Source organism: Melopsittacus undulatus, chromosome 9 (genome assembly GCF_012275295.1).
Source record: "Melopsittacus undulatus isolate bMelUnd1 chromosome 9, bMelUnd1.mat.Z, whole genome shotgun sequence".
NCBI classification, from domain to species: domain Eukaryota; kingdom Metazoa; phylum Chordata; class Aves; order Psittaciformes; family Psittaculidae; genus Melopsittacus; species Melopsittacus undulatus.
In genome coordinates, this window is record NC_047535.1 from 18895704 (window position 1) to 18909194 (window position 13491).

The 13491-nt window shown below is 41.3% G+C and overlaps 1 protein-coding gene across 6 annotated transcripts in view; it reads right to left on the reverse strand.

Moving 5' to 3' along the window:
* TCF12 (transcription factor 12) overlaps positions 1-13086 on the reverse strand; it is a 166402-nt gene extending 153316 nt beyond the window's left edge. For 2 of the 6 annotated variants that reach the window (XM_034066288.1, XM_034066283.1), the window contains exons 1-3: positions 12911-13084; positions 11725-11816; positions 10867-10939 (exon numbers count right to left, since the gene is read on the reverse strand). In XM_034066288.1, the coding sequence (XP_033922179.1) occupies positions 10867-10939; positions 11725-11799 (148 nt within the window). In that variant the 5' untranslated portion in view covers positions 11800-11816; positions 12911-13084. Of the gene's footprint in view, positions 1-10866; positions 10940-11724; positions 11817-12910 lie in introns of all 6 variants that reach the window. The other 4 variants (XM_034066287.1, XM_034066282.1, XM_034066284.1 and 1 more) reach the window with 3 other exon arrangements.
* Between the last annotated feature and the right edge of the window lie 405 nt (positions 13087-13491).

Below are 13491 nucleotides of genomic sequence, written 5' to 3' on the forward strand. Positions count from 1 at the left end.
TGTAGGGCACAGGATTCACATACTGGAGACTAACACAAATGCAGGAACTTTTTGTAAAGAATCACAACCTTTAAAATCTCAGTTAAAAAAAAGGAGATTGAATTAACTTTCACAGAAGTTGACTATTTGCCACTTTAAAAGGATTGACTTACAAAGAGGGGAAAAATAAAAGGCCCTTTCACTAATTCATGAAGGCGTGAAAGAGTGTTGGGAGAGTATGTTCTGGAAAGGATATGGTCTTCTATCCTTTAAAGCCTCTCTCTGCTTTCTTCTGAAGGAATTATCTACCTTGCCTTGCAAGCAGGAATATTACAGATTATTAAGAAAAAAAAGTAGTCCTAATAAGCTAACGAAATTAACAATGGAAAGGAAAAAAGGTGGGGATTTTTGTTTGGTTGGGCCTTTACTGGGGTTTAAGTTTTCAGGAGGTTTTTTTGCATAAGGTGTTGGGGGCATTTTGTTTGGTTGGGAAGGTGGGGATTTTCTATTGGTTGAGTATTGGGTTGTTTTTCATACTGACAAAGTTCGTGCTCTGTTTTTTTTGTGTGCTTATTACTGTCCCCTGGCAAGTGAATACGGTATCAGAGATATCTGCAATGTTACTAAATAAAAGCATTACAGAGAGTAGAGAACATGTCAGACATTACATGCATTTACACACATAAAGTGGCAGAGATGTGCATTTCTTCTAGAATACGTTTGAAATCTGCCACAGTAAGCACCAGGCATCATTTTTAGAAATAAACAAAAGCTTTTCATTACTCCAAAACTCGGTCATCTTCATTAAACCACCATCTCTTCATAAAAGCTTTGGCTTCATTTAGCATTCAGGAAGATGAAAGAGCAGCTACCCTCCTCACGGATTACTCCTCTATTACAACAGAATGTTTTGCACGTCAAAAGCAAACATTAAAGGATTAAATGATATTGTCATTTCTGCTCTTGTTTATTTGCAGTGGACAGGGAGAAGAATCGCAAAGAAACAATCAGTGATTATTTTAAGCTGTGTTCTTTTACAAAGATGACTCATGGAGTTGCTGCATAAAGAAACTGGAACAGGATAGGTGTTGCATTGAAATCCAAACACCACAATATAACAAATGTTTGTCCTACAAGCAAAGCCGTCCAGTTTAATCATTTCACAGAGTAGCCACAAGAGCTCCTGGGATAACACCAAGACAATGGTATCCTGGATTCAAATAAACAAAAAATACAAATATAAACAGTGAATTCCATTCTCCTACAGAAGACTAAAACTAGGATAGGATTTTCTGAAGTGTATTTACCTCCACAGTATTCAACCAACACTAGTGCAACATAGAAACATTGAAGAGATACCTGATTACAAGACATCCTTGAAGCATTCAAAATGAAATTACTTCATCATGGACTTATCTGCATCTTTTAGGCTTCAAACAGAACTAGAGAAACCAAGTTCACAAAGCAATGTTATTTTAAACATTTTTCTCACACATTATAGGCTAATAGATATAAATCACACTCAGGTTTATGTTTTACTACATCTTCTTCTGTCTGGTTCCCTTCTTATTGCCTAATTCAAGTAAAAAAAAAAAAAAACTAAAAAAAAAAATCCCAAAACCAAACCACACACACCTAAAACCAAAACCAGTTTATTTTGGACTTTTAGATAGATGTTAAAAAAGAGCAGATAGTACATACAAAAACCAGCAATGTGCATTCTAGTTTTATTCCAGGTACAATTTGGAACCACACAAATGCACTAAAGATTTTGTCTGTAAAACCTGAACATGGAAGAAGACAGAAGGACTATAAATCAATTCACTCCCCAAGGACAATGATATTAAAATTAGCGATATATTTTGGTCATACTTAGCAGAATAAATACAGACATCAGGCCAAGTTCTTGCTTACAATGAATTACAGGTTAACTCCGGTTTAAGCTCAACTTCATTTAACACACCAAACACATACAATCATGGTCTGATATTTGTTGGTATTTTAGCTGCAAAACCTATGCAATTAGGAATGACCAAATTTGGATTTTTCGTTTTCCTAGTTATGCTTTACTAACAATTCATTCTGCCTATTTATTTTGTAAAAGAGGAAAAAATATGCTGTCTAAAATGTAATTTTCACAAATTGTAATTTTCACAAATAACACTCTAACCCAGCCTAACTTAAGTTTCTCTGTATTACCAGAGAACACAGCACCCCAGAGCTCTTTCAGAGATGAGGCACAAACCAAACATTTCCTGCAGTTTTGTTCATGCAAAGGAAAGCAAAAAAGCAAAAGCAAGTGGTTCAACTTACTACTGGAACTGCACATAACTAACAACCTGATAAAGCCATGGAGATACTACCGTTTCTGCAGCTACAGCTGGTACAGAAAAAATAAAGTCTGCAATACCAAAAAGCAGACTTGAAAAGCATAACAAATACCTTCCATGCCCACAGAAAAACCCGAAACAACACAATGTAAGCAATCTCTGTAGAAGATCAGGTGCAAGAAATCAGGAAGAAAGCAGGTTGACTGCAATAAACTGCAGGGAAAATAATTAATTCAAAGTTGCCAGCTGAACGCAAAAAAAAATCTGCCTATTTTCCACTTAACAATAAAGAGAAACGGTACTACCAGAAATGTACACATTTTACCTTCTTTCTTAAATGCAATTCTATAGCATGAGCTGGTTTTTAAGTTTTCCATAGCACAAATATGAAGTGTACAATTTTCCTGTCCACAACAAACCTTACTTAATGTTATGCTAAGGTTTTGTTGGCATTTGCAGAGCATTACCCTACTGAACAGGGTTGTAAAACTCTTCTTAAGTCTCCTCTTCTTGCACCCCCCATTCCAAGTACCACTTTAAAACACCAGCAACAATTATTTTGATGTGACCAAGAAAGATTTTTCCACATTACATTGGCAAGAACATGAAGTTTATTTAATTTTAAGCAATGTCAGCTCCTCCTTCAGGAAAAAAAAAAAGAAAAAAATCTCAACCCTAGCATACAAGAATCTAACAAAGTCCTAAAGAATGATTGGGTACATTTCAGCCTGATTATCCTCTGAAGACAGTGAGATATTATTAAATATAACAAAAGCTACTCTTTCTGATCATTCTTGGTATTCAGTTAACATCTTCACCAAAAAAGTATGTCCTTTATGTTTTAGAATGTTGTGTTTACAAACACAGCTTTGTTTCACAAATGAAAAAACAAGGCATCCATTCAAGACATTAAAAAACATTATCATTAGCTCATCTTAGAGTCACAATACTAAAAAAAAAAGCAAACCAAAAAAACCCTTTGCCCCTAAAAATGCCCTAGTAAATAATGGATTGCAGTAACTAAAAAGCCCACAATTACTTCGAAATCATCAGGTTGAGTACACAATAGAACTGAGGACCTTCTAGACTTCCATATTAATTAAAAAATTAACAAACTGAAGCGTGGCCATCACTACCTAAGACAGAAAAAAAATACAAAATAATAAAAAATATAGATATTTAAAATACATTTCTTGTCCTTAGAATTATAATCGTGTACTGAAATAATACTTTCCCCTTTTTCTTACAATGCTTAGTAACCAAAAAACAAGTTATTAAGATGTATATAAAATTTAAAACTAATTATGAGTATTCAGTAACAATCTTCAACAAATTATTCGTATACAGAAGAAAACAGTGCCTTTTCATATTTCTTTATTTACTACTTAAACTTAGTGACTTCCTCACAGGCGAGCATACAAAACTAATTAAAGTGTTGCTATATACTTGTGAAGAAGTACTAACATATTAAATTAGACAATGCCTCTGAAAAAAGCTTTTTAGAGAACATGCTTTAGTCAATGGAGCCATTTACTGAATCTGGTTTTTCAAATACAATAAACTAATATTTATTTTTAAGAGAATTTGCAATAGAAAACATACGTATTATATCACATAAATCACATCGGGTTCTGTAAGTAATTTCAGAAATATTATAAAGCTTCTAAAATGCTCAGTGCTATTCCCCAGAAATATAACCCCTCCACATTAGAGTATCAAAAAACGGAACTGCACCTCTGCAGTCAAGAGAAGTCAGCGCAAGGAAATCTAGTAAACTACTTAAGTTCATGCACATCCTTCCATTTTAAAATTAGTCTCCACAAGCTCCACTTTTATTGATATGGGTTTATATTAGTGCCTTAAATATTCTCTGTTCATAAATAAATACACATGATTTTCAACCATGAAAATTGCACCATACTTTTAGCAACTTAAAGAAAAAACAGTTTACTAAGTTTACAGTACAGTAGACAGTAGATCAACAGAAATTCATAAAACAGTATCTATAGACTGAACTACAGATAAAGTAAACTGAGACAAAACAGCTGTTATACCCACTTGACAGAAGAATGACTAAGGGGTTAAGTCCTCTATACGTGACAGCTGGAAAGAAATAAGGGGAAGGGGAACTCTGGCATATATGTATGAATGACAAGTTTTAACATGAAATTCCCTTGCCAAAGACCAAAAAAAGAGACCGCAAACAACTAAAATCAAATAACCCCAAACCCTAGCACAAGCTACAGATTGAATATAAGTTCTGTGGTAATTAAGGGACTGAGTACAACCTCAGCTGCCATTAAAATATACACAAATACCTAAGAACCCCATTTATACCTGTCTTTAAAGAAAATTAATTCCTCAGATAACATGTAATTTCTCCTCAGTACCTCTCCAGGATTCTTCCTCCATTTTACCCTAACCTTTAGTCCTTGTGTTGACATTCATATCAACACTTCTCTCTGGTTAAACCCCAAAGTACAGCAACAAGCAACTTCAAATCATATTCCTTCCTTCCCACATGCCATTAAGACCCCTCTCCAAAGCATCTGGACATTCCTCATCACTTAGAGTAGATCAGAAAAATTTGACAGGTCAAAGAGATACTGGCTGGGGTGAAGGGTGGGAATAGTGGAAGGTGCTCCATCCCAGGTAGTTCCACATCAGGAAAGGATATGACACTACTGGGACCTTCTGAAGCCACACAGAAACAACATAGCAAAGATCTTCCTTGGCTGTGAGACAGTAATGTTTTATATGGGGATTGGAGGTTAGACACTGTGCTTGTAAGCACATCACGGCTCTCATCCAGGGAAAATTAACTGCTGGAAACACAAGATTACATTTTTGAAAGAATGTTTTCTCTGCGTGCCAATACAGCGTAAGTTAGTTTCCTTTATTAACAGTGGCAAGTGTATCTCTGAAGACATGCCAAACACTACTAAAAATCTAAAATTAGTTATCTGGAATACAGCAAGGAATTTCTGACCAGTTGGCATGAAGTTCATACTATCACCTAAGTGATAACAGGCATTTCAAAAGCATAGCCAACAGCAACAAATGATGGACAAACACCTACTTATCCGCTCATCAAGCTGGATTCAGAACACCTACCTGTTCCAGGAACAATGCCTTTGTAACCTTTTTTTTCCGAAGCACAAAACCCTCAATATCCACAATGTGAGCACAAATACATTGAAGAGTGACTGTCTGCTTTAAAGTTGGGTTATTGGTTCCCTCTGTTTGTCCAACATTTTCTCCCCCACCTTTCTAAAACAGAAATATGGAAGCAGTTACTCAGTCCTTTTATCTGCTGTACTTTTCAAGACTGTTCATGCAGCAAGTGTCTGATAATTTACCTTTCAGAGACAAGGCAAGAGGAGAAGGTAAAGGGACAGCAATAGTAAGACAGAGGCTGCCAACAGGTGATTTGCAGTCACATATTTCCTAGCATTGTAGCACCCTTTTAGGCTTGTAAATGCAATAGGTGAAGGAACCAAACTGAAATCTTCACCTCACTTGCATATGGCCCACTTGAAGGGTAATCCATAGGTCTCACCTACAAACAAGTGAAGAGGAAAGAAGCTACAGCCCTTTATGCTTTCAAGCACAAGGCTTCTACAACTCTACCCAGGATCTGCAGAAGAGGACAGAATCTACCAACCCTCAGACCCAGGATGAAATACCAGGTTACCAGGTCTGCTGGTTCACTTGTAATGGAGCTAAAGAACAAAATTAAATATAAAAATAATAGAAGCATGACCTAATGTTTATTACAACAGGCCACCCTAGATTTCTGGCATTTATCACACAAGAAGCTCATCTTTTGAACAGCAAACTAAAACAAACAGGATCGTAACATATTTTGGATGACAAAACTAGAAATGCATACCAAATTCCTGAAACACAGGCCTTTGGCATTTTTTTTTATTTTGAAGAGTCTGGCATGACCTAACATACTGTAGGACCAGACTGTACAACTGACTACATGACACCTCTCATCAACTCCTTCATTCAGGGATTAAGAGCAGGCACTAGGAATTTCCTACACCTCAACAGAAGACTGCAGCAGAAACACATGTAGAATGGTATCACGGAATTGATTCTTCTTCAGAATCACAGTTCTCACAGAGAGAAAGACAGAAAAAAATACCATGTTTTGAAAGGTTAGGGGAACTGATTTGCATATGTAAGTCTCATCTTTCTGCAGTTTTCTCCAAGGCTGTGATTTGGCTGTCAGAGTTAAGAGTTCCTCTTCTCTTCAACCCTTGCAGTGGATTAGTGGATGCAGTGATTAAAACACTGCCCACCCAGGTAACTCTGCAAAGATTTGTTTGTTGCATTTGTTTGTTTGTTTTACAAGGAACTGCTGATGCAAAAGTTAAAAGGAAGTTAAGAGTTTATAGGACTGACAAACAGTAACCAAGTCAGGTTGTGCTAACTTTGGAAACACTGATAACTTAATAGACCCACTAAAGAATGCCATTGTGTCCAGTCTCAAGACACATGGCCCCAATTTAAGGACACTCAGGTTAATGGCAGGCTATCAACTTAAATGATCTTTGCATGAAGCCACTCATTAGAGACCTATTCCAATCCTTCCTTAGGAAAGGGAAGTCTCTTAAATTTGCATAAAAAGGGACCAAACTGATAAAAATGGGTATCTAGATAGATACATTCAGAAGGTTTTTTGCATGAAGGTCTACTATGAGGAATGTCTGGGTACACAAGATTGTACGCAAAGCTGCGCACAGACAAATGTGTGCACAACAACTGAAGATAGTAGGCTCTAATGAAATATTCTCAGCTGGTTTATTCTTTAACATCTGAGAAGTTATTTGCAACAGAATTTTTTTAAAAAGGTTTTATTTTAGAGTACCACACCTGAGATTAAAAAGTTTCAAACTGAAATTGAGATTGCACTGAAAACCACAGGAAAATTAAACTGTTATTGCCTATGGCAGGTGTCTGAATATTGTGACTGAAATTTAATGGAGTTGCTGTAATAAATAAAGGGTATTGGCAAAATCAGTCACCATCCAGGTTTGCACTGCCATACATTTTGTGGTTTTGACAAAAGCAAAACAAAACAAAATTCCACTGTAAATCATAAACACTGCTACTAATCATAGCATGAACACAGAAAACTTTAAATCAAATCTACAAAAAAGCCTGGTAGAGTGTATCGCTGACCTTTACCTACTCCTATGATTTCTAAGACAGAAATGGCCTTATCCTCACAAGTTTTGAGGGTGAAAAGAATGGGAAGTTCTGTTTTAAATAAGAGGTAATTACAACAGGTATGACAAGGTATAATTTTGTGGCTTAACTCCGTGACTGACATCTCAGGTTACTTTTCCAATCGGTTTATTTTCACCAACAATGTGACCAGGTTATCTGACTTTATCAGCAGCTTACATGACTGACTGTCATAAGATACTATGATGTATCAGACTGGTTCACTTATTTCATCTGTAGCTTTCATTCATAACTGACTGACCTGTACACAGCACGCCTGCCCCGATAGCAGACTCTAGCCATCTTTTAATCAAAACACAATGTTCACATGCTAACCCATGACAGAATTTTCTTACAAATTACAGGTATCAGTCATATTAGCTATCTTATTTATGCAATCCAATTAGAAATATTACAGCATAATCAACAGAACACTACAGATATATACCAGATCAAAATTAATAACATACACCCTGGTATTGCCAACACTCCATAAAGCCACGCCTGAAAAACAAATAAACGTAACCATTCCTGAGCAGTAACTAATTTATCCTTTTAAACTGGGAGACTGTAAGGAAAATGCTTCACGAGCATTCCAGCCTTCAAAATCAGACTTCCCAGAAACAAGCAGTCTTAAGAACCATGCAAACAAGCAATTGATTTTCACCTGCTTAACGGGGACCATTAGGCTGCATCTCAAATCACTGATCAGTTGGGGGGGGGGATGGAGAGGGGGGAGGTAAGGTGTTTTCAGATATGCTTATTTAAAGTCCCAATGAGAAAAAGGGGACTGTGTAATAACAAACAATAAACATATGCTTTTTCCAGCTAAGGAAAACACTTCCCTTGGGACAAGCAGTTATAACTTTCAATTGATAGAGGGAACATTAAGATTAGACATTAATTAAGAGAAAATTCTTTACTGTGTGGTGAGGCACTGGCACAGGTTGCCTAGAAAAGCTGTGGCTGCCCCATAGCTGACAATGTTCAAGGCCAGGCTGGACAGGGCTTGGAGCAACCTGCTCTAGTGGAAGGCATCTGCACCCATGGCAGGTGGTTAGAATTGGATGAGCTTTAAGGTCCCTTCCAACCCATTCTGTGATCTTGTGTTTGTAAAGGTGTTAGAAAAATAAAATAACCAAATTTAATCTGACAGATTCTGAATCAAGACGCATTTCTGCAACTGCCATCAAAGTCACAGAAAGTCTCCATAAGAGAGAGCATCATTCTGTATTCAAATAAAATTAAAGAAGTGCTTTCCAAGAATCCATGCACATTATGCCTTTCGGTACTAGACAGCTCAAAGAAATAAATAAATACCTCCCCTCCTCAAACTTCTCTTAAAAAGTGGCCTCCAGCAGTTAAAGGGAAAAAACAAATACGTAAAAAAAAAAAAAAAAAAAAAAAAGCACATTGCTGGTCCTAGAAGTTACAGAACACTTGACATTAAAGCAAGATCATAATTAAATCAGACTGCTAGAAATTAAATGCCTGTACATTGTCAATGATCTTAACATAAGTCTTTCTACAACACAACACTGACACAGAACACAACTGATGTAGAAGTTTGTCACCTCTCACTCCTGCAGAGTAATCCTCCTAGGTCCAGACTTCGGTCATAATGCTACAAGAATTGGGGCATATAATTCCACTAACCAGCAAATCTCTGCAACTATAAGTGTTTTGAATTAAAACCCACAACCATTATCTTTTCCAAGGGGAATTCACCTAAGCTTGTAGTTCATTTGACAGCTGCAGTGTGTTGCTCATGATTGGTATCTATGTGCCGATATACCATATTGGTAAAGAAATTTCCAGGAGTCAGTAACACTTGCTTCTTCCTAAATACTAAGTATTCTGACATTCTCTATTCTTCTGAGTCATCCAAGCAAAGAAGGGAAACCTAACCTACAAACAGGGCCAGCCACACTACCCAAGACTGACTTAAGAGCTAAACTCAAAATTAAATCTTGATTATTCAACAGAAAATTATTCTACTCATTCAGGAAAAGCAAGGGAAAAGGGGGATGAGATGCTCAGGTTGTGGTCCCCACAGTAAGTTTTAGCTGCCTGAATGTCTTCTAAAAAAAGCTTTTGAGAAACAAATATCTTGAATGTAAGTATAAAAAAAAAGAATTAACTACATCATATACAGATTTGCTGTCTTATCATTGCAAATAATTTCTATTTGACATACTTTTAAAGAGCAAGACAAAACCACTTACATGTTTTAGGAGAGAAAAAGTAAAATGCTTTTTCAAGTATGTTACAATTACATTTGCGACCTATTTTCATTAAACATTGAAGATATTAGCTGAAGAGTCTGCAAATATATACAATTCAAAAGTTTTCAGATACTTTTGAAAACAAAAATTCTGAAGTGTCACTAAGATGCGAGGTGTTTCATACAGACTCTCAAAGTAGCACCTCTGACACTGTAAAAGGCAAAGAGGTGACATTATTGCTCGAATGCCAGCAATTACTTCACTCCTCTACTGGCATTCTAAAAATTATTTTCATTAACTACATCACAAGCATCACTTTGTTGTATTCATAAAAACAAAAATATCACTTCACTGTATTCACAGAAAATACACACACATGAAAAAGAAAACATTATCAAAAAGTTACTTAGTTTCTCTTCTGTAAGTGCTAATAAATCCAAAAATTGTATCAAAAACTGCATTTATTTCCTATTAGAGGTTTCACTTTAAAGTCTCTAAAAGCCATTATGTAGACCTCATGAGAAGACACTCAATTCATAACGTACATGCAACATGTAAGTACAGTTACTTGTTTTTGGGATGCACTGATAGTCAACATGAAAGAAATTTGTCAAGACTTGGAGAACTACACAGCACTAGGGAACTGTATTAGCCTTACATTTTCCTTCAGAACTGCATTTTAAAATATATTCTTCAAGTGGGGAGAATTTCATTATTTGGCATTTTATTTGTGCTTTCTGTTTTCATGCAGGGGATAGGAAATACTTTAATTGAATAGGTAGATTTGATTTTATCAAACAAACAAAACCAAAGCAGCCCTTCATTTTTAACATCATGGATAAACACACAACTTGCATGTCAGTATGACTAGAGATATTTAACACTTCACCATAATGGGACAAGTACTCTAAGGCATATAAAGGGAAACTGTGGTTAAAATGTGTTAGATCAAAACAGCACATCTCTAATTAATTTGAGGATCTTATGAGAATATGTACAAATGAAAGATTTTGATACTTGAAGCACAAAAAGACTAAGCTAAAGCATCAAGACCTAGTTACATGAACTTTTTGTATCTATTGAGTGCATCCTACCTGATCCACTGAACTGGCTGCTTCCTAGTGTAGTTGGTCTGGTTTTCCCACTATTAACAGGTGGGGAAAACATCTGCAAAACAAGAAAAAATATGTGTTTAAATTGCCTTTGAAACTCAGTTCTAAATTATTAATGTAAACTTAAAAAAAAAGTTAAGAAACAATTTTTCTGTTAGACAATTAAGAGAATACAAGATGCATGCTTAGACCCTTAAACCAATAAGCTAAAGTACTCCTTACGATTTACTGATACCACTAACATCTCTTTAAACAACTTTAAGAAACTTTAAAAAATTAAAAGCAGACCTACTACTACTATGGAAGTTTCAAACAGTTACTAGAGATCTTAAATTTTGCTACTCAAAACATGTATCTTACAGACCTGTGAGTCTAATGTCACTGGATACAGCCAGCTGTTGAGAGGCCGTGGCTTCCTATTATGCTTATAAATCAAGCACCTTTCTGAAATCCGTTAGAACTATCACACTGAAAATACCTAAAATTTTCTAAGCCCAAGCGATCAATAAATAACCTTTGTTATTTAGGGGTGTAACATTTACTTTTGGTTAAAAAGGGAAAAAAAACAAAAAAAAAAGCTAAAGTATCCATGCCACATACCAGCTTAACGAATGTTAATTATTAGATTATGCCATCACTGGGTCAGCCTGATTTTAACCAGTTAAACCAATTAACCCAGCTGGTATTACAGTATTAAATCTGGAAGTCTAGACATTACATCAAAGTTTAGGTGTCCAACTTAGCTGAGCTGGACTCAGCCAAGCCCTGCGCGCTGCTGCCCCTACTCCTCAGCTCGCGTTACCACGCAAAAGCCATGGAAGACCTCGCAGAAAATCCTACCGCGCTGAAGTCCAGCAAGTCGCTCAGCTCCTTGTCAGTTCCTATCGCGGCCATCCTCTGCTGCTGGGAATTCATCTTCTTCCACTCACCTCCTAGAGCACAGGGAGAGAGGCGCGGGCAGCGCTGCACCTCGGGGCTGCTGCCGCCCCCCGCTGCCGGGACACCTGCCGCAGCGTGGACGGGCCACCAGGACCCCCCGGGGAGCCTGGCTGCACCGGGCGGCCCGGCGAGACGCGCGGCCGCTCCCCGCACCAGCCAACTCTCACTAACTTTACTCGGAGCCCCTTGTCTCCCCCATCCCACTTCTCCCCACCTCCAGCGAGGTGCAATAACGCCGCGGCGGGGCCACGGCCAGGAATGAGATTCCCCCAGGCAAGCGAAAGCAAGGGACCGGCCGCGGCGCAGCGGCTCCCTGGGAACGCGCGCGGATGCAGTGACTCTCTGCCTGCGCAACAATGGGGCTGACAAGCGGGGCCTCCCCGCTGCCCGGCACCACCGCCGGCCGCCCCCCCTTCCCCCCCCCCGCCGTGCGGGCTCTGCCGCTCCCCGCGCGGGACCGCGGCGGGCCGGGAGCCGCCCCCGCCCGCCGCACGCGCACACGCGGCGCGCGGACGGGGCCGCGCGCCACCACCGGGCGGGCGGCGGGGGGCGTGCGCGCGCGCCGCGGGATGCGGTGGGGGGCTGGGGGGAAGGAGGAGGAGGGGCAGCGGGGCCCGCGCCTTCTGCCCGGCGGGCGCCGCGGGGGAGCGGCAGGGGCGCTGCCGCAGCCCCACTCCGAGACAAGTTCCAGAGTCCCCGGCGCAAGGGCCCGGCTGCGGCCGCCGCGGTCCTTTATGAGTGCGCGGAGCCGCGCGGCCGGTAGCACGCAGAGCGCCGCCAGCGGGGGCCCACTGCTGCCCAGGGCCGGGCGCCACCGCCCGCCCGGGGTCCGCCCCACCGCCGGCCGAGACCCCGGCACGCCGCACGCCCGGCACTCCGCCCGGCCTCGGCTGCTGCCGCCCCTCGGGTTTCCCCCGCGGCGCCTCCCGCCGCCCTCGCGAAGGCCCCCCTTCCGGGCAGCACCGCTCCCGCCCGGCCGCGGCTCCGCGCCCCTCTCCGCCGTCTCTGCCCCTGCGAGCGCTCGGCCGCCTCTGCCCTCCCCCACCTCTCTCCCAACTTCTCCCGGCTCCTCGCCGCCCGCATTTACCTGCTGCCCCCCGTACGCTCCGGAGACCAGGGCCGGCAGGCGGCAGCGGGCGGGCCGCGGGCTGGTGGGAGGTGGCGAGCCGAGCGGTCCCCCCCCGCTGAAGGAACTTGTGGGTTTCCCTCAGGCAGACATTTTTTTGCTTACAGAGCCTCAGCACCACGCTCACGGCTCCGGCTCCGTATCCCTCCGCGCCCAGTGCCTCCGCGGGCTTAACCCCTGACGCGCCGCGTCGCTACCGGCCGGGGACGGGCGAGAGGCGCCGCCGCGCTGGCGGTGACCCCGCGGGCGCCTCTCGGAGCCGGCTCGGCCCCCGCCCCGGCAGCGGGGGGCGGAGGGTGGTGGCGGCGGGGCCCGGCCTGGGCTCGCGCACCGCACGTAGCGCCGCGCAGGATCCGGCGGCGCGGGGGGATGCGGGACCCAGCAGCCCCCGGCCCGCCTGGGGACACCGCAACGGGCCCCCGCAAAACCCGCCCCGCACGGGAACAGAGCCCTCCCCGCCTCATGGAGATTGCTGGCACAAACCTCGGCATGCAGCACTGACTGCAGTGGCCGTGCCCCGAAATACATTATCCCGCTCACCC